Below are 21009 nucleotides of genomic sequence, written 5' to 3'. Positions count from 1 at the left end.
CAAAACTGCACATTTCAGTGACCTATTTTTGGGCCAGCCTAAGGTACCCCTTTGCAATAATCACGTTGTCTAATCACCATCTTGATAGGCCTCACCTGTGAGGTGGGTTGGATTATCTTGGCAAAGAAGTGCACACTAACAGATTTAGACAGATGTGTAAACAAAATATTTGAGTAAAAAGTATTTTGTGTGTATAGAACACATTTTAGATCTTTTGAGTTCAGCTCATGAAAAATGGGAACAAAAACAAAAGTGTTGCACATATATATATATATATATACACACACACACACGCTGCCCTCCAAAAGTATTGGAGCACTTGGCCTTCCACACATTTTGTTGATGCCATTTCAAATATAAAAAAAAACAATTTATAAAATTATCTTCCTTAAATTCAAACTCAAGGCAAATCTCTACGTTGTTATATAAATTAATAAAAAAAATATAAAAGCCAAGATGATTGCGTAAGTAATGGAACACTTTGGTATTATACCTGTAATCAGTTTTATTGCCAGTTGTCTTCAGACAAGTCAGGGGATGGATACATGAACTCTATGCAGCAGAGTTTTCTCAAAAACTGAGTGACTGGGCAAGAAGGAGAAGAGTGAGGAAAGCCACGTAGACACCCCAGAAGTTGTTATAGGCTTCTGTGGCTGTGATTGGAGAAATTGTGTATAGGATTTTCTTTCACCAAAAAATTAAATCGAGGCTTACATCTCCGGCTGTACCTTCTGGCAAATTGTAGCTGAACTTTCAAGGAAACTTAAGGAAACCCTCCTCTGTACCACTTCATCATGAAGCTGTATAACTGGGGATACAAAATGCAAAGCTTGCACTGTGCAGAATGTCTCCTATCACGGTCACAGAAGCCTGTAACTTCTTCTGGGTGGTCTCGATGGCGATCTTGGCTTTTACATTTTAATTAATTTACATCACATTGTAGAGATTTTCTTTCAGTTTAAGGAAGATAATTTCATTTTATTTTTTGTATTTTAAATGGCATAAACAAATAGAAAGGTGTGAAATACCAAGTGTTTCAATATTTTGGAGAACACTGAATACACACACATTACATATATATATACACACACACATATTAAATACCTGACAAAATGTTGGAACTTATCCATATGTATTTTTGGAGATGCCTCTATGTACCTTGGCATATGTAATAGTTATAGCCATTGCAGGCAGCCGATTTACTTCCACATTTCATCTTTAATTCTTGGCACTAAATGACATTCAGATGCTTTTCAGAATTTTTTTTTAATGAATTTTCATGTGTTATTGTTGCACAGTACTGTGGTATAATAAACACCCAAGTGATTCAGACCAAGTTGTTTTTTGTTAGTTTATTTTACAACCATGTCTTGTTTATTCCATTTTGTTTTCCATTTCTGTACATTTGTCAAATGAAACGCAAGTCATTTCCATTAAAGCGAGACTATTAGTCTGTTGTTGGATTCCAGGAAAAAGTAAGATTTAAACTACAAACAATGATAAATACATAGAACTGCAGGAAAAGATGATCCTGTATTATAATAATAATCCTGTTTATGTTATTGACTTGTGTTAACCTAATTTCCCATCACCTTCTGAAAAACAAATGTTTTTCCACCTGCTGTATTTAACATTATATTCTCACCATTATGTTTCACAGCATCTTTAACCCACGTGTTTGGTTCAAAGACCTTTCAGTCCTACTGACTGAGCTATAGTCACCTCATATTCTACTATCCAAACAAGTCTTACTTCAGCTTCAGAGGGCACATGCTTAACTTCAGTTATTCCAGTACACACTGTACTGAAGTAAAAAAAAAAAAAAAAAAAATGTAATCAAAATGCAAAAATCACAAAGCGTGAACAGTTTCCACAATTCACTCAAGCCATGTTGAGGTTCAAGAAAATCAGAAAGGAGCTCGGTCTCTGGTGTATTAGTTTGAAGGCTGCAGTAAGAATGCACCGTTATGTTTCAATTATCTCCAGAACCTTTCTGCACTCATAACGTTAATAGACATGTAGAAAATGAGCACAATGAATTCCACTCAAAACCTCTTGCAGGTGATTATGTACTTGGGCAGAGCTTGATAGCCACTGAATATGACGGCGACACCAATTCCTCCGCTGACGCTGTCGTACAGTATGAAAGGATCCTCTCCCACTGCAGGTGGCACAATGAGACCTGGTTTACCCTGGACCGTCTTTCCTGTCAGCACGTCAGCCTCCACAAAGTACAGATACTCCTCATCTGGTTCACGCCACAATTCCATGGCTGTTTTCACGCTGTCAGCAAAATAGATGCCTTCACCATATGCTGGATCTGTGTACAAAGCAACGTGCACAAGAAAAGTATTTATCAGACAGCTTTGTGTTTTAGACCGTCACTGCTGCCACCCAGACAGATTTCCACCTATGCATTAAAAAAAATAAATAAATAAAGCAGACGTCCCACGTGCTACATGACCGTCTCCTCGTTTCTTGGACAATAGCACACGGTGTGTTTTGTGTGCTGCTGTGGATGTGCCGTAAGGAACTCAGAACACCAGGAGGCTTTGATGGAATATTCAGGGGATGTGCATGCTTCTCTGAAAAATACACCATATAAAATTTGATAAAATGTGGATTAAGAAGCTGTTCATTTCCATGCTGCTGTTCTGCACACATGCAGTCGTGCTCAAAAGTTTACATACCCTAAGAGAATTTTTTTTGGGGGGAGGGGGCATTTTTCAGAGAATATAAACACAAAACTTTTTTCCCCCACTCATGGTTAGTGGTTGGGTGAAGCCATTTATTGTCAAACAACTGTTTACTCTTTTTAAACCATAATGACAACAGAAACTACCCAAATGACCGTGATCAAAAGTTTACATACCCCTGTTCTTAATACAGCGTACTGCCCCCTTTAACATCAATTATTCCCAGCTAGCAACTGATCCAGCTCGTCTGTGTTCTTAATGACGGCTCTGGTGTTGGTTTGGAAAATACTCGGGAAAGCCGGTCTGTGTGGCTGCTTCTTTAGCCTAGCTAGTAGGCCTCTCCCTGCGCCGCCTGCACCACTTTCCCATTTTCACAAGAATCCTGGGAGAGCCTGGTGGTCTAGTGATGTCCCACGGAACGTTGTGGGACTGGTGGAAGTGCTCCATTACATCGGTATGGCAAGCAAATTTGATATTCAGGAGTTCAGCAGGGCTGTATGAGATTGAAGTCTCAGTTACAGCCATAAAAAACAAACAAAAATAAAGCACTGGAGTAGAGCTCAGAGCTGCTGCACCTACACCATGTTCACTTTGCCTTTGCTGGTAGTTAGAAATACAAAATTTTATCTGATGTGGGTATGATGATTTTAAATGTCTGCTCAGAGGATTATTTGCAATGTAGAGAGCTGCACACTGTCCAAAACAAAACAAAACAAAAAAATTCAGGACAAGAAGCATCTGCTGATCCACCAAACTAGACTCCACCCAGGGTCCTGACTGGAAATTACCCACGCAGACAAGGACAATTCCAGTTAGCATAAACATCAGTTGTTAGACTATGAAGTACCAGGTGTAGATACAGTCATTATCGTACCGTTAGGTGGTGCGTACTCCGCATGGAATCCAATATGGCACACCAGTCTGCAGAATTGTGCTGGAATGCGTTGATACATTTTTTGAGGCGCACGGGAGTTCAGTCGTTTTTTGTTGAGGTCAAACGTCTTCTCGAGTGTCGGGTTAGCCACTCTTTCCACCTAAGCAAAAACATTCATGATAAATGAAACGGGGCAGTTGCATCAATTCATAAAAGCACAAATAAATAAATAAATAAAGTACAAGTTCTGTTTTTGGAGTCAGAGTTCAGATTTAAACTACTTCATAGTTTAATTACCCCGAATGTGGAGGTCGTGTTTTCAGTGCCGTTTGAACGGATAGTGCAGTTATCATAAATCAGTATCTCCCATTTAATTCTCCATTTTTAGCACTTGGACAAAAATAATTCCCGCAGTTCTCATAAGGCAAAAAAAATACTTGCTTACAGACATTCTTCTTTTATCCACTAATACCTTCAAAATGCGAAAATGTTCATGTCTCCAGGCATATCTTCTGTCATTGAACTCCGAACTGTTGCAGCCAACAGTCTCTCTCTCAAAAGACACTTTTGAGAGACACTTTGCCTGCATGTCACGGACTTCGGCATCGACAAACTCATCCTGTACTTCACAGAACATGGCCTCAATCTGCACCGCAACCACAGCAACATCTTCACCTGAGCCTCCTTTAATGCATACGCCTCCACAGCCATTCCTAAAAAACTCCTCAATGGAAACGTCTCTCTTGGTGGGACGGGACAACTGATGGAAGCGTTCCTCCCCAAAGTGCTGGATGAAGTTGTTGGACATGATGTAGCAGTTAGATGGGTTGAAGAGAAGATCACTGAGCCATCGTTCTGCCTCACGTATAGTTTCCTCGCATGTGCTGCTCAGGCTGATCTGTGGACTCGCACTGTCGCTGCTGCTTGGGACGTCACAGATGTGCTCAAATCCTGCTGGAGAAAATACAAAGAGTAAACTCAACTGCAGTTTTTCCAGTCAGTGTCACATACATATGAGAGATGCTCCTGACTGGGGAAATGAGACCTTTGACAGCTGCTGTACATAAAATCCAGCCACATTCAATTCAATTCAATTTATTAAACGTATAAAGCGCCAAATCACAACAACGTTGTCTCAAGGCACTTCACATAAAACAACAACAATAAAAAACAAAATAAATTAAATACAAAAAAAGTAGCATGATCAAAAAGGTTAAAAACATAATAAAAAAGTTAAAGGGAAATAAAATAAAAGCATAGTAAACAATATATTAATCAAATAAAACAGAACACAAATGCATCTTCAGACGCAACTTAAAAGTCTCCCGAGTATGACTGCCTCACTGACACAGGGAGACCATTCCACAGGACGGGGCATGATAGGAAAAGGCTCTGTGTCCTACAGACGTTTTATTCACCGTCAGGTCACAGAGCAATCCTGCGTCCTATGAGCGCAGAGCCCGGGCAGCTACGTAGGGCTTAAGTAGATCCGCCAAGTAGGGCGATGCCAGTCTGTGAACAATCTGCTTTGTGTCAAGAGTCTGGCAGCAGTATTTTGAACCAATTGAAGACCCCTGATTCTGGACTGCAGCAACCCAGAAAATAAAACATTGTAATAATCCAATCTAGAGGAAACAAATGGATGTATCAAGGTCTCAGCATCAGCCATAGACAGGATTAGGACGGATCTTCGCTATATTTCTCAGATGAAGAAAGCAGTCCTCATGATGTCTTTAATGTGGAGGTCAAAGGACAACATAGGATCAAAAATTACCCAAGGTTCCTCACTTTGTCCGTATGATGTATAACACACGAACCTAAACTAAGCGCTAGCTGGTCAAACTGATGCCGATGTCTTGCTGGACCAAGAACCATCATTTCAGTCTTATCAGAGTTCAAAAGCAGGAAATTATTAGACATCCAGCTTCTCACTGAAGCAAGGCAATCCTCTAGGGATTTTATAGGAATAAGATTACCAGCAGTTACTGGCATGTACAATCATCATCATCAGCACGTCCAATCATTGACATTCACATCCACATCATTTTAATGTCTTATTGTTACCAGGTGAAGAGCTGGGATGAGATGCCTCGGCACTGGAAGCTCCTATTTGAGCTGCAAATACCTACAAAAAGACACTCATTAATATTTTCTTGTATAATACAAATCCCGACAGACAAATGAGACTGATGTCAACAATTAGTAATTATTTTGTTGTTTTATGTACAGTCAGCCAATATCAGCAAAACAACATAGCTGTACACATTTTTGTCTGTTACAATGCAGGTATTTTAGCCACATACTATATTGTACATACATGAAAACAGTCACAGAAGTTCAATGACTACCTTAAATGTATCTGTGTCAGCAGGATATATGACAAAGTGAACTTCCATCTTCATTTGGCAATTTTGGGAGAACTCAATCACTGCTTTAGTCATGATTCTGGCAGCTTCTTCTTTAGAAAACCCAAGATTTCCGGTGCCGATGGCTGGGAAGGCGATTGATTTGTAGTGCTTTGAGGCTGCCATCCATAAGCACTCCATTACGGCCTTGTGGAAAATCTGAAATATTGTAGAAGAAAACTGATTTATTATTGTATCACAATGCAAAATCTCTTCTTATAACACCACCAAGAGTAATGTTCAACACGCTGAACCTTGCTACAGTTTCGATAAACATTTCAGATGTGACATTCAAGGGCTTTTCACACTGTGCACATAGATGGAATTTTTTGTCGTTTTCATAAGTGATAAGGGGGTGAAGGTTCTATGTCACCACCATTATTGTGTTCAGGCAGCTGCACAAGTCAGAAAGTCACCATGTTTGTGAAAACTCATGTCTTCCTGAAAAAAAAGCACTAGTACTCCACATAGGTACTCAGTCTGCGAGTCAAAACCAGAAGATTAGGAGCAACAAGCAGAAGAACAGGTGGAGTTAATGACGGAAGTCATCCAGCAGGGAGGAGGAGGTTTCTATAGCGACAGTCCATTGAGTTCACAGCACTGCTGAGACACAGCCGAAGGAGACTGCCTCATGGAGCCGACATTCTCCACATCTGGACATATTACACACACCCAATTTGTCCAATGAAGCGTTTGCAAATTTGTCTAAAGTACGTGATTAATATGAAAATAAAACATGACATTTTTCCAAATCATGTCCAATCAACTGAATTTACCCCAGGTGGACCTCAATTAAACTGTAGAAACATCTCAAGGATGATCAGTAGAAACAGGACACACCTTGGCTCAATTTTGAGCTTCATGGCAAAGGCCATGAATACTTATGTACATGTGATTTCTTAGTTTTTTATTTTTAATAAACTTGTAAAAAAAAAAATGTTTTTCACATTGACATTATGGGGTACTGTGTGTAGAATTTTGAGGGGAAAAAATTAATTTCATTCTGGAATAAGCCTGTAACAACAAAATGTGGAAAAAGTGCAGCGCAATGCATACATTCCAGATGCACTGTTGTTTAAGTGATATCATTTCAGGTAGAGACTGTGTCAGTTGACCCATATATGTTAAAATATCATCTGCGTAACAGATGTAAACATGCTGAGTACCGTGAATATTAATACCTTTTATTTCTTTGTTTTGATTTACATATCGCGCTAAGGGTTCCACAAATAATGCAAAAAGCAACAGTGACAGTACACACCCTTGTCATATAACTCTTTGTCAGGCAAATGAATTTGATAGGTGTCTTTTAATTTTAACTCTAGCGGTGGGTCTATTTGTATAACTTTAATAACAGTGTCATGTAGGCCAAATCTATATAAATCTATTGAGAAAGTCCCAATTTATCACATCAAATGCCTTCCCAGCGTCTATACTCATCACTACTGCTTTAATTTTTCTGGATATGGTCTATGATATGTAATGTCCTCCTTACACTGTCTTATGGTTAGTGTTGCCAAATAAAACCTGTCTGGTCACTGAGCATAAATCTGTTTGGCTATGATAGAAGTAAATAGTTTATAGTCTACATCAGGGTTCTAGCTAGGACCATTTTAGTGCTGGGTAAATTTCAAAATTGCATCTTATTTATATTTTTAAAAAATTGGGTTTTGGCCATCTTTGTCACGCTATTTATCCTAGAATATTCAAGATACACATCTGAAACTTGCAATCCTTGGTAAAATCACACTAGAAAGGCCCTATCTGGCATAAAAACAATGGTAGCTAGCTTCAGTTTTGATCCATTAGCTTTCAAAAGTGCCGAAAATGCAATTTTTTCAAAACGACATCTCACTTTGAGTGTGCACTGTGTAAAAATGGGTGAATACACAAATTTTTCATTTTTGTTATACACTTTCATGGTCAAGCTGCAACATTAGAATGTTTCAATTTCATATTTCAGTTGTGATTGTGAGGCAAACATTGATATTACTCGATTTCCATTTTCCACAAAAAATACCCTCTAATTGAACACAAAAATCACCAGGTGTCCAATAAATTAGAATTTTTTTTTTGAAATTTTAACTATGTATTTGTATTGGTGTCAAGATTATATATACACAATGTTTCAGCTTTGGGAAAGGAATATTTCTATTTTTAATATTTCTTTCATTGTATGCTTTTTTCATGAAATCACATGTATTATGGTAAAAAGTAATTTAGATACTGTTCATTAAGCACAGAAATGTGAATTGTTTGGGTTATTAAAACACAGAGTGGGTGAATACATGGTATTTGAGTTAGAATTTTTGCTAAAAGGATCCATAAGATGCCCTCAGCAGTGCATAAGTAGAAGGCTGGTGATGACTGTCTGCCTGCCTCTCTGCTGTGTGCTTAATATTACATTTTATATAACGGCTGAGTGAATCCTTGTCATTTGATTGGTGCTTTGTATGTCATGTGACATGGATTATTTGTTTCATTTGTGTTGCACTGCATTTAGCATGCTGAAAACCGTTTCTTTTAAATATAAAAAATATGATGCGATTTTGAAATGGCTCTATCTTCTATAGTATTATAGCTACATCTTTTAAATTTGGGGTAATTCCATTTCTCTGGTAGGGGAACAAGTGTGAATTCTTTCAATTTTTTTTGAAGGGGTCATGTGGGGCACTTTTGTGCACATGCTGGGCGTCACAAAAACTTTCATTTTGCTTGACAACACCCCTCTGCATGAAACTTCTTATTGAAAATAATGGGGTTTAGAGTAATGTGTGACATATCTACGTGTGCGGTGTGACAGGCCCTTCACAATTAAAATTTGCAGTATATTACTTAGATTTGAATGCATAAGGCTATGGACTCATGCCCATAATGCACAATTTTCCTTACTGAAACACTCAAGTGTAAACTCATACTGTACCTTATCTGCATCTTTACTTGACTTGTGGCTGCAGTGCGTGTGAAACACCTGTTTGCAGTCCAGCTTGTATGGTTTTGTGACGACAACATTATTATTTGAAGGAGAATTCCTTAATTCAGTTTGCATCCGATAACCAGCTCGTTGGAATAATGCCCTGGAGATCGATCCACTGGTCGGACTTTGTTCTGGTGATGCAGTGTTCACTATGACGTCAGTCTGAGAAAAGGGAGAAATATATATAAATAAGAACAAAAGCTTTCCAAAACACAAGGAGATTTATCCTGCAGAGATTCACTAGGATTCATCTATGTGTTCACCTCAACACGTGAGACATACTAGCTTTGATTACTATGGAGACACTTAAGTTTACATGTTTTGAAACAAGTACCTGAAGAAGGTTTGGTCTTTCATTAAAAAAATCTCCTTTAACAGTGGAATATCCGGATAAAATGCTGAAACCGACTTCTTCTGAAACTTCTCTGTTCTCTCACGACGTCCTGGATCAAGAGCCTGAAATGTGGAGGTTTTCAGCTTGAAACAGGCTGACGACGGCGCCTGAGAGCGCTGCGCGACGTCTCGCACCGTGGGAAGTCCTTAAAGCGACAGTATCACCTCAAAATCTCTCATCAGCCGTTAAAATTTTCACTGAAAACCAGCTTAATTTTTCGAACCGTGTCCACTTCGATGTGCCTCACAGGTTTAGAAAAAAAGTTTGATCAAACAAAGCGCCAGTCTCTCAGCAACTTCTCAGACAAAGGAATTCCGACAAGGGGCTGGACGACTCCTCCCACAAGGAGTGCTCACAGGCGAATGACGTCACCGACAGGCGTGGAAAAACTCACGCATGCGCACGAGGGTTCAAGCATGTCTGACGTAAAAACATATGAATGAAATCCATATAGTTTTTGAAAAAAATAAAAAAGGACCTATACTTTATTGACAGCCCTCGTACACCTTAGAGAATAAAAAGTAACCACTAACAAAAGAAAGAGCACTGAAACATAAAAGACCCCAACATTGAGTGGATAAACTATACACTATAACCTCTTTTGAGCCTCTTAGCCTACATAACTCAACAGCTCAAATTCCGTTTAAAAAAAAAACAAAAAAAAAAAAAAACGGGTCTGCTACTTTCACTGGTCAAATTTCATAAGGAAAGATTTTAATCATAATAAAAGTGATGTCACAGGAACACAACTGTCCAGGTGTTCTGTTCATTTAGTTTTATAAGTGTGGTGAGCTTGTTAAAGCCCCTTAAAGGTTACTAAAATTATTTGGTACTTCAACATTTCCCATAATCCCCTTGCGCTTCCCAGAACGCACCGCTGTGCTAGCAGAGTTCCGGCATTTCAAAGCCATGTAAACAATGGCTAGCGAAGAGGTGGATGGCGTTGATCCAGCAAGCTCACTGGTGACTAGGATGATGACCCGTTCTCTAACGTTGAGAGGGTTATCTAGAGGGGGTGTAGCATCTGTGATGGAGTTCTGTGTCTCGATATTGTCTTGTTGTCCGTACTTCACAGGGTGTGTTTACACTGTGCCCTAAAGCGGAACTCTGCTGAAACCGACCTCTCGCGCAAGTCAGATCATGAGACGGCATGAGATTCACAACTGCAAAACAGCGAATAAGTGATTTATTTATCTGTCGTCTCTCTGCTGTGCTCCCAAACAAGCACCTTGATCACAGTTTCACAAAAGATGATTTTCATCACTTACAATTACTACACATTATCTACAAATGACAGTGACAAGCAGTTGGGTCTGTCGGTTGAAGGGTGTTCCCGGGACGTGCGCGACAGCATTTCCTTAAGATGTTTTGTAAATCACTTCAGAGGTGTTGTCTGGTTACAACAGCAGACCATCAAAGCCTATAAAAAGTGAAGCTTGATCCAGAATCTGGATCCGGATTACCTCCAAAATTTAATGGAGTTTTCTGGCTCAGGATTTTACTTTATAGGATTTTAAAGATTACATCAAAATTACTTCACGGATTCTCACCAAATTTGCACGACGGATACATATTAGGGCATGGAAGACCACTGAATTTTGTAGGTGATCTGGATCTGGATTGGCGGACATCAGAAATCTCTGTAAAAGTAAAAAAAAAAAAAACCACTTTTTCCATGTTGTCATGTTGTCATTATGCAGTGTTGTGAATAAACTAGAAAAATGAATTTACTCCATTTTGGAATAAAGCTGTAACAACAAAACATGGAAAAAGCTGTAAATACTTTCTGGATGCACTGTATGCATCGGCGGCCACGGGATTCTTTCCAAATGAGCTGCGAAGTTTCCCATCTTTATATATAAAAAAAAAAAAAAAGCAAGCCAAAATATCTCCAAACGGGTGATTTAAATGTTTCAGGTGCGTCAAAAATGTCTTCCAACTGCTTGCTGCTGTTCTCGCAGGTCTCCATTTTGAAATAGATTTGTTGCGATGGGGGGGGGGTCGATGCAAGCAAGCAGCAACCGACGCACGCGATTTCACACTAAATTGACAGTAAATCATATCATACCAATTTTGCATGAAACGTAAGCAGAGGTGGTTTTCAAAATTCAAGAAATTGTATGTGTACAGTAGTTATGTCACCATGAGAAAAAAATTTATGCAGGCAGTAAGTGTAAGTATTTAGGTATACAAGTTAATAAACACATTTTTACCTTCTGTTCTTCAATTTTACCCTTCCTCAGTATCAGGTGTACAATCCCTAGTTGGACTGTATGAACTGGCTGTCCTTTGGAATCCCACTGACTTTGTCTTGGTTCTGCCTTCTTTTGAACTAATATGTCATGACAGGCTCTCTCCATTTCTTTAACAGTAGGCTCATCATGGTTCATGAGGAGTATCTCTTCAGGGCAAAATCTGAGATATGGATTTCCATAGTACTGTTTCACAGTTCTCACAATGGTGTTTGCACACTCTGACAAAGGGTATTTGAAGATCCCAGAGCTCACAGCAGGAATGGCAACATTCTTCAGATGAAGTTCTCCAACTTTGTCGAGAACACTTGTAATGGCCTTCTCCAGCAGTGGCTTAGATTTTGGTAGGTCATACATCGAAAACAGTTGTGGGCCGACAGTATGAATTATACACTGGCAGGGCAGTGACCCAGCACCAGTGACAACTGCCTCTCCTGTTCTTAATGAACCATACTTCTTGATGTAATCGTCGCTTTCGGTTTGGATTTGAGGACCACCAGCCTTAGACAGAGCTTGAGCGAGCCCACCACAATGGTTAAGACGTTCATTAGCAGCATTCACAACAGCATCCCCTTGGAAACAGGTGAGGTCAGCCTTATAGACAGACACCTTCACGCCCGAAGGCAACAGCACAGAGAACCTTTTCTCTGAGCCAGTTGGCCTCTTCCGCTGTCCAGCGCTCAGATCACTTTCAAAATCCACACCATCTATTTGGACCTCACAGCCAAATTTGTATTGAAGTACATCTTTCAGAACAGGTCCACACTGTCTCACAATGTTAAGTGAGGCACCATGGAGGCCGATTTCATATTTGTTGCTCATTGTTTACAAACACGTCTGTGAGGAGAAACAAAATTTGTCAGAAACACAAGCAGTGAATAGAGGGTTTCCTTTTTAGCACAACTGTACAAAATGCATTATTCATCAACTTGAGTTAATTTTTTTCCTGATGGTCTCTGATACACACCTGCCAACACGGAAAATACGTTGTAATTTTAATCCTAAAGTGTCTATAGCCTCATTTCCACCGAGTGATCCGGGTCAGTATAGTACGGTTTGGAACAGTTAAGCATGGCTTGGCCTGTGTTTCCACGGTCAGAAGTGCCCTTTTGTTTGGTAGGTGGAGCATGGTAGACATCGACCTCTCCACAGAGTCCACACACTGTAATTATTTAGGTTTTTTTTTTTTTTTTGGTGGATCCTGAATGGTATTTATTTTCGTTGCAAGCAGAATGCTGAAGAGATGAAGAATGTCTGTGGTGAGTGTTGGTGTGAATAAATGGAGCGCTGTGATGCTTTTAATGCAGTGGATAAGAGAATATTTAGAGGGAAATCCTGCAAATGGTAATAAAAGCATCAAATTCGGCAGAAATACTCCTCAGACAATCCTCTTTTGTAAAAAAAAAATGATTGGACACTTGAATTTTCAATCGGTGGTCAGGTAGGGGTCAACTGAAGAATTACACAGAGGTCAAAATTAAAAGATTCTCCAATCATATTGAAAAATATTCCACATTATTTGCCTGATCATAAAGATTCCAAAAGGTATAGTTTGGACTATCTGTGTCTGAATTCTATGGAGTTACCTGATAAAAACAGCAAGAATGGTGACAAAGGTCAGTTTCATTTTGTACAGGGGTCAAAAGTTAAAGTTGCTCCAATTTTGGTAAAAAGTGATGCAAATTATTAGTTGGGTGAAAATGGTTTTAAAAAGGAATAGTTTGCATCATGTATTATGCTTAGTTATCATGTTACAGGGTAGCATGTCAAATGTCATAGAATCCAATGGATGCCGACATTGGTTAACCTTTATTGTGCAAACCAAGTACGCAACACAGTCAGAACTATTCCATTTATTAATCCTATTAGCTCAACCAGTAAGTTGCACCACTTTTTACCAAAATTGGAGCAACTTTAACTTTTGACCCCTGTACAAAATGACACTGACCTTTGTCACCATTCTTGCCGTTTTTATCCCGTAATTCCATACAATTCAGTCACAGATAGTCCAAACTATAGCTTATACCGCTGTCACACGTTGACGATTTAGACAGCGTATGCCAATCATATTAAAAACGCTGGCATACGTCTAATAAGTTATGGCAAGTATTGTATAAGTTAAGAGCACGTTGAAGTAGAGCTGGGTGATATGGCCTAAAAATAAAATCTCAAATTTTTTCAGAAAAAATTTGACTTTGGATTTTTTTCTGATTTTTTCCAACTTTTTGTAATGAAAACATTTAGTACAAATGACAGCGATAACTCAAAACACATTTTGCTTTTATTTTCATCAAAAACTTAACATAAGTAACCCCTACTTACCTCTGGAATTGAAGCTCAAACTGTTCTTTTGTTTAAAAAAAAAATACACTTGGGTAAATGATTCCACCACAGTAAGCTGCTTTTTAGTGGGAGTTTGTTGTAGCAATCTTTTTATTTATTTATTTATTTGTATTTATTTATATAGCACCAAATCACGACAAACAGTTGCCCCAAGGCGCTTTATATTGTAAGGCAAAAGCCATACAATAATTACAGAAAAACCCCAATGGTCAAAACAACCCCTGTGAGCAAGCACTTGGCGACAGTGGGAAGGAAAAACTCCCTTTTAACAGGAAGAAACCTCCAGCAGAAGTACGTAAAGTGTGGCATTTCTCCCACGCAGCTGAATGCCTGTTTTAGATGCTAGAATAAGTTTGTTGTGCGGCTGCGTTTTGTTGCAATGGGTTTTATACAAACTTTACAGCATGGAGTCATTTGTTCCACGTCTGTCACAGCAATCCCAAACCACTGACCAAACTCGCTCTTCGTTAGCGGTAGCCATGGTGTTGTTGTGTGAAGGAAACGGGACGGCAAGGGGGAGCTACGGAAGGTCCTGGGGCCGTAGCAATCGTTCACAACAAAAAAATCGAATTAATCGGTAAAATCAATATATCAAAACTTTCCATCAGTCCACCCCTGAAAATAGTGAATGGTAAAATATGCCAATTTTCAATAATGAAAATCACCAATATCGAGCTACTATCATGAATGTGAAATAAGGAGATCTTAAACTCCGATCGCCTTTAAGTTCCCGCCTGACTGTGACCATTCCGTCGTGAATAAATTTAGACGGCCGGCAAAACAGCGCAAGCCGCGTACGGCGAAATATCATCCAGTTCAACTTTGCCAGAGCTGATTTCATCACAGGTTCTGGTACCGATGACGTCATTTGAATTAGCCAATCAGATAGGAGATCCGGCAAAACATCGCTAGCACCCTGCTCAGAGTGCCGCTGTCATTGGACCGACACCTCTGCTATTGTGGAATTGTCGGATAGCACGTGCCCACAGGTTGAGCTCGTCGGACTACCTTTGCCACCCTGCTCAGCGTGCCTCTCTCGTTGGAGCAACAACACACAGAATGTGTCTCTTCCCAGATAGATCTTTCAGTGCAGGTTCTTTTTCTGACTTCAACACCCAACTCTTTCATCACCAAGTGGAAATGGTAATCAAAACATTCCAATCGTATCTTTCTGAAACTCTATTGTGTCAATGTTTACAGTGTGCTTGTGCGATAACAGGCAAAGTTGCTCATAAACTTTAAGTTTCTTAAATATTTATTACGGCTACTCTTCAGTTATCTTTGTAATTTTATTACTGGTAAAGTTTAGAATTAATTTAGATGAGATATACTCATTATCTCACAGGAATTATCACAATTATCTGGGAACTACTTTTTGCGCAGGAATTCATCAAGCACATCGGCCGCGGGCACGTACTAACACCCAGAAACTGGCTAGAAGTTCAGCCAAAATGAGAGCATCCACTTTTAGCTTGCCATTAGAGGTTGGCGATACCAGGAATTTTGGTATTGATCTGATACCAAGTAAATACAGGCCCAGTATTGGCGATATCGATACTGATACTTTTTCCATATTTAAGCTTCATAGATCCAAAGGATTCAAAACACCTAGGATACAATTTCGCCAAACATTGTATGTGACAACAAAATACTTTATCACAATCAACATTTTTGTTGAAAAAAATATCACTCAACAGAACTTAAAACAAAATCTCCTGAGGTAGCGGGCAGACTCGAGGAGAGCGCTGAGTGGGAGGGCCAGGCTGAGCCTACCTGCATGGCTGTTGGCTGGTCGCTGAGCCATGTGACGGCGCAACAAGAAAAGACCAGAGGGGGGAGGGTGCGCTGCTCGTGTCGTGTGACACAGTGCAGCGCTGCTCTTACAGAGCGTAGACTTTGATGAATCTGCGTGCACAGCAGTCAGTGCGTGCAGGAGAGAAAAAAAAGCTTGAGTATAGATCTTTTTACACGAGGATCGTTCAATATTAATACCAGCATTGGTATCGATATTAGGATCGATCAGCCCACCTCTACTTGCCATAAGCTAAGCTCGTGGCGCTCGTGAGAGTGTGCATCGCTAGCTGCAAATTTGCCAGGTCCGGCAAAATATCCACTGCCTTAGATTTAAGCGAAATTGAGCTAAATGGGGACTGATAACAAAACGGGGGTTAAACATAGCGAAATGGAGCAGACTGACTCCGAATATGATTCAATTAAGTACTTATATATATATATATATATATATTTAGCGAAATGGGGACTGATAACGAAATGGGGTTAAACTTAACGAAATGGAGCAGACTGACGCACTGACTGACGTTTCACCTCTCAAACGCCAGATGGCGCACCTGCCCCTCCTTACATGTACTGAGCGCATCTCATAAGAAAACAAAAGCTAAACAATTGAATAAAAGTAATTATTGGTTCACTCTGCTCCATTTCGTTGCATTTTACCCCATTTCGTGATTATCAGTCCCCATTTCGCCCCTTTCGTATTTTAGTAGGGCCCATCGGTTCAGACAGTCACAAACATCCCACCGACGACAGAGGAAACATTTATTGAGAACGAAGTTAACAATAAGCCTTAAAGCGTGCAATTTAGATTAGGGCATTCCTTTTCTGAAGGCACATAGTTAAAAAAAAAATGTGTTTTTGGTTTTAAAGAAAATGGAGCACTCACCGTTCCACTGGAAAGTACCGAGCCGGTGAAAGTGTGTCAAGTTTTATCTCTTTGGGGCTGGTCGATACGTTTCGAGCAGGTTTTATGATTCTTTTTGCTCCCCCTCCCAGAGAGAGGATTGTTGAGCATTTGTCATAGAGATCAGTGCATTTTCTTGAGCTTCACTTGATTCTGCGTCACTGTGCTCGAAACAAGTGTCGGAAATAAAAACATCGATTCATTTCCTGTAAATCAAAAGTGAAAGTAACAGAAGCCAAAGCGGTGTCAGACCGACAGACATGGAAGGAACGTATTCCTATGTGCTGCTCGTCGAACTCCACGAAAACAACATACCAAGACTTAAAAACAAATTAGTTAAATACTTTCAGAGTAAGAAATCAAACGGCGGAGACTGCGAAGTTGACTACGAAAATGGCAGGCGAACAGCGGTGCTGCGCTTCCGCTCGGAGAAAGGTAAGAGGCCGTAAAGTAGTCCCTAAAAGTTTAATAATAATAATAATAACTGTCTGAGTTATTTTGCTAAAAGTCATGCTTGCTCACTTTCTTTACAGACCGACAAAAAGTTCTGGCTAAAGAAACACATGAAATAATTGTGGATAAAGACGTGTTGAAAATGACTGTTCGTTTACCCGAAGAAGAGAAATCAACTCAGGTGTGTTGCAAATAAGTGTGTTATACTTTGTGTTGTCCTCGGTAACTATTTATTTTTGAGTTTTACATTTTAAAAATATCTCACATGTATTTACTTTCAGATGTACGTACATGTCAACCCCTTTGAGGGTCCACCTGTATAACCAAGTGAGAAAATCCATAAAATCAACACAAAATCCTTATAACCTCCAAATCGCACCAAAATCAATCAATCAATCAATCAATTGTTTTATATAGCGCCAAATCACAACAAACAGTTGCCCCAAGGCGCTTTATATTGTAAGGCAAGGCCATACAATAATTATGTAAAACCCCAACGTCAAAACGACCCCCTGTGAGCAAGCACTTGGCTACAGTGGGAAGGAAAAACTCCCTTTTAACAGGAAGAAACCTCCAGCAGAACCAGGCTCAGGGAGGGGCAGTCTTCTGCTGGGACTGGTTGGGGCTGAGGGAGAGTCAGTTTTATTACATTCTTTAAATGTGAGAGGAAATTGGAGCACCTGGAGGAAACCCACACAAACATGGGGAGAACATGCAAACTCCATATAGAAAGGCCACAGGTGGGAATTGAAGCAATGACCTTGCTCTGAGGCAACATGCACTAACCACAAAGCTGCTGTGCTTATTAATCTCAGATATCAGGGGTGGTGGCCAAGTGTTTAGTGCATTTGGTTTCAGTGCTGAAGGTTCCTGGTTTGAACCCCACCCCTGCCACATTTCACTGTGTAATGTGATGTTGCAGCAGGAAGTGCGTCTGGTGTAGAGCTTGTGCCAAATCAACATGCAGACCTTCCTTGCATCTGCTGTAGTGACCCTGAGTGAAATCAGTGGAGCAGCCAAAGGGACTTAACCCTCTGGGGTCCGAGGGCATTTTTTGGACAGTTCACTCGCCTGGCATAAATGTTTTATTATTGCTGTTAACAGCTCTCCCTGCATCCTACAATCAAGTTTTATGTCTCTTTTTTTTTTTTTTCAGGACAACCTGTGCTTTCAGAATATATATGGTTTTGTTGTGTTTTATAAGCGTAATAAAGGTTTACAGTCAAAAATAGGCAAGGAAAAAATAAAGCGAAAAATAATTTTCCACACACATTTATCCAAAACACACAGCAAACTATAATAAACAACTGTTTTGACACTCACTTGATAAAGGTAATTTGAGGTCTTATTGTGTGGAAGACTACAACAAAAAGGTTCAAACAATAAACACAAATGCACATTTTGAACAATATATACAAAATGTTCTATGCGTTTTGTTGTCCATTGATATGGTAAACAGTGCTTTACACAGAGAAGCAATAGAGTTATCCAGTAACATTCACATGCAACTAGTGGAGCAATCCTGATAGTTACACACTTTTTGTTTGAGCACGTGAGATTGTCATCAGAGGCTCTCCGTCTAATAGTATGTAGTCATTGGAGCACCCAGGGGGCTATTCAAACGGGCCAACTAGTAACATATCACTCCTGAAAACGATCTTTGGCTTTTGGCACAGGTTTTACGCCGGATGCCCTTCCTGACGCAACTCCACATTACATGGAGAAATGTGGCGGGGGTGGGATTTGAACCCGGAACCTTCTGCACTGAAACCAAGCGCATTAACCACTTGGCCACCACCCCCTTCATCACTTTAACAACAGAACATTATTTGAAAACTTAAAATACTTGAAAATCAACAAATTGTCAAATGCACCTTGGCTGTTGAAATATAAAATAATAAAGAATAAAACAGTTTATAATAAAGAACAAAAACAATTATTTCAAATGGCACTGCTTTATCAAAGTGCTGAGTTGCCATAAAACAACATTGAAATATATAAATGTTATAAAATACGTATATGGTGAAAAAAGAGGTATTTTATTGCTGCAAATGAGCAATTAGCATAACCAGTCAACCATAAAACCTAAATCAAAAACTGTAGCCTGACTCATTATATGTGCAACATTCTCTGTATAACTTGTAAACTATGTGGTCATTTCACAATGACACAAGTGACTCATCCCACATATACATATTTCTCCCTCTCTCTCTCTCTCCCTCTCTCTCCCCCTCTTTCTCCCTCTCCTTCTCTCTCTCTCTCCCTCTCTTTCTCTTGCTCCCTCTCTCTCCCTCTTTCTCTTGCTCCCTCTTTCTCTTTCGCTCTCTCCCTCTCTTTCTCTCCCTCTTTCTCTCTCTCTCCCTCTCTTTCTCCCTCTCCCTCTCTCCCCCTCTCTCTCCCTCTTTCTCTCTCTCCCTCTCTTTCTCCCCCTCTCGCTCTTTCTCTCTCTTTCTCTCTCCCTCCCTCTTTCTCTTTCTCTCTCCCTCCCTCTCTCTTTCTCTCCCTCTCTTTCTCTCTCCCCCTCTCTCTCTCTTTCTCTCTCTCTTTCTCTCTCTCTCCCTCTCTTTCTCTCTTCTCTCTCCCTCCCTCTCTCTTTCTCTCCCTCTCTTTCTCTCTCCCTCCTCTCTCTCTTTCTCTCCCTCTCTTTCTCTCTCCCCCTCTCTCTCCCCCTCTCTCTCTCTCTCTTTCTCTTTCTCTCTCACACACGCACACACACACACACCGTATTTGAGCAAACTTTGGAAACATGAAGACTTTCAACAGTAAAATAAAGCCTATAAATGAATTTCTGAAGCTATACATCCAGAAGGAGCTCGTTTTATGTGAAGACTTTGACGGAGTTTTTTTCCGCTGCAGCGCTGCTCTCTATCTGCCGGAGGAGGGGGGGCGGCCACTTCTGCACAAACAGTCTGGCTGAATTTTTAAAAACTTCCTGAGAGCACGGCAGAGTGTGACGGTGCTGTCAGAGCACTGATGACGCGGCATCGTTGTTCCACTGTCTGGGGAGAACTCGGTGTTATCATGTTTTCCGATTGTCCGCTGTGTGGAGTGTGGCAGGAAAAACCGAAGACGCTTTCTCGCGAGGTGCGAGAAGGATCTGAACGTTTTAAACCAAGAAAAAAAAAATGCCACTTGTCCGGTCGGACAACGATTTAGAACTATTACTTGTCCGATCACATTTTACACTTGTCCCGGACAATCGGACAGGCGTTAATGTCGATGGTAGGACTTTGACAACATTAATAAAAAACTGTCGGTGCTGTTACTGTTCTTTCTTTTTCTCTCCCTCTCTGCCCCTCACCTTGCTGCTCTGGGAGACGCGCAGACAGCCTGAGCCTCTCGTGCCATGTGAGGTCCGACTTGCAAATGTTGCAGTTAACAAACGTCTTTGCGTTGTTTAACGTAAAGGGCTCCCACACTTTTAAAGTCTTAACTTTCTGTCGTCTACTTGAATCTGCCATATTCTAACTGTGTAGTTCTACAAAACAGCGTCTGATCTGCTCTGTGCACTGGTCGCTACTGGTGTCAGAACCGGCCAGCAGCTTCTGGCGCCATAATCGCTCGACACAACGCATCCATGACGCAATGTGTTGCCAACGCCTGTTGTAATCGATTTTTATCGATTCGTTGTTGCAGCCCTACATTGGAGAACATAACAAAGAAGGAATCATATCCTTAAACCTAGTTACAGCGCTTTCCAAAAGACTTCTACTGTAATGAAACTTATTCCCCACTGCTGGGTAGTCCATTAAAGTAAATGTAAATGTTATTAAGAAATAACCTCGAGATGTGACCAGTGCTGTATTTCCCAGATTACAACATTATGCCTTTTGCATAGTGTTATATGCACGTTATTACATCAAATCAAATTTATTAATTTATACGAGGTCTGTTAGAAAAGTATCGGACCTTTTTAT

The 21009-nt window shown here is 40.1% G+C and overlaps 2 protein-coding genes across 4 annotated transcripts in view; one reads left to right on the top strand and one right to left on the bottom strand.

Annotated features, from left to right (window-relative positions):
• Window positions 1–1323: 1323 nt before the first annotated feature.
• Window positions 1324–16756, bottom strand: parp9 (poly(ADP-ribose) polymerase family member 9). Of its 2 annotated transcripts, none has more exons than XM_034187287.1 (8): window positions 16622–16756; window positions 11560–12435; window positions 8899–9114; window positions 5919–6134; window positions 5635–5695; window positions 4043–4524; window positions 3571–3730; window positions 1324–2320 (listed from the first exon to the last, which is right to left on the bottom strand). In XM_034187287.1, the coding sequence occupies exons 2-8, from the start codon at window positions 12418–12420 to the stop codon at window positions 2046–2048; spliced, it is 2271 nt and encodes a 756-aa protein (XP_034043178.1). In that variant the 5' UTR covers window positions 12421–12435; window positions 16622–16756; the 3' UTR covers window positions 1324–2045. The 2 variants fall into 2 exon arrangements, with proteins under 2 accessions (XP_034043178.1, XP_034043179.1); XM_034187288.1 differs by having other exon boundaries at window positions 4043–4521.
• Window positions 16757–16874: 118 nt separating this feature from the next.
• Window positions 16875–21009, top strand: part of LOC117525427 (protein mono-ADP-ribosyltransferase PARP14-like) — a 38572-nt gene continuing 34437 nt past the window's right edge. For both annotated transcript variants that reach the window (XM_034187286.1, XM_034187285.1), the window contains exons 1-2: window positions 16875–17074; window positions 17173–17273. In XM_034187286.1, the coding sequence (XP_034043177.1) occupies window positions 16900–17074; window positions 17173–17273 (276 nt within the window). In that variant the 5' untranslated portion in view covers window positions 16875–16899. The remainder of the gene's footprint in view (window positions 17075–17172; window positions 17274–21009) is intronic.

The sequence above is a fragment of the Thalassophryne amazonica genome, chromosome 14 (assembly GCF_902500255.1).
Source record: "Thalassophryne amazonica chromosome 14, fThaAma1.1, whole genome shotgun sequence".
In the NCBI taxonomy this organism is placed as follows: Eukaryota; Metazoa; Chordata; class Actinopteri; order Batrachoidiformes; family Batrachoididae; genus Thalassophryne; species Thalassophryne amazonica.
This window is presented reverse-complemented; position numbering and strand designations above follow the sequence as displayed.

Coding starts and splice junctions, on each gene's coding strand:
- parp9 (XM_034187287.1), bottom strand. CDS start 12,420: ATGAGCAACAAATATGAAATCGGCCTCCATGGTGCCTCACTTAACATT. Junction 5,696..5,918: donor CTGACACAGATACATTTAAG/GTAGTCATTGAA, acceptor GTCTTTTTGTAG/GTATTTGCAGCTCAAATAGG. Junction 4,525..5,634: donor TCATCCCAGCTCTTCACCTG/GTAACAATAAGA, acceptor TATTTTCTCCAG/CAGGATTTGAGCACATCTGT.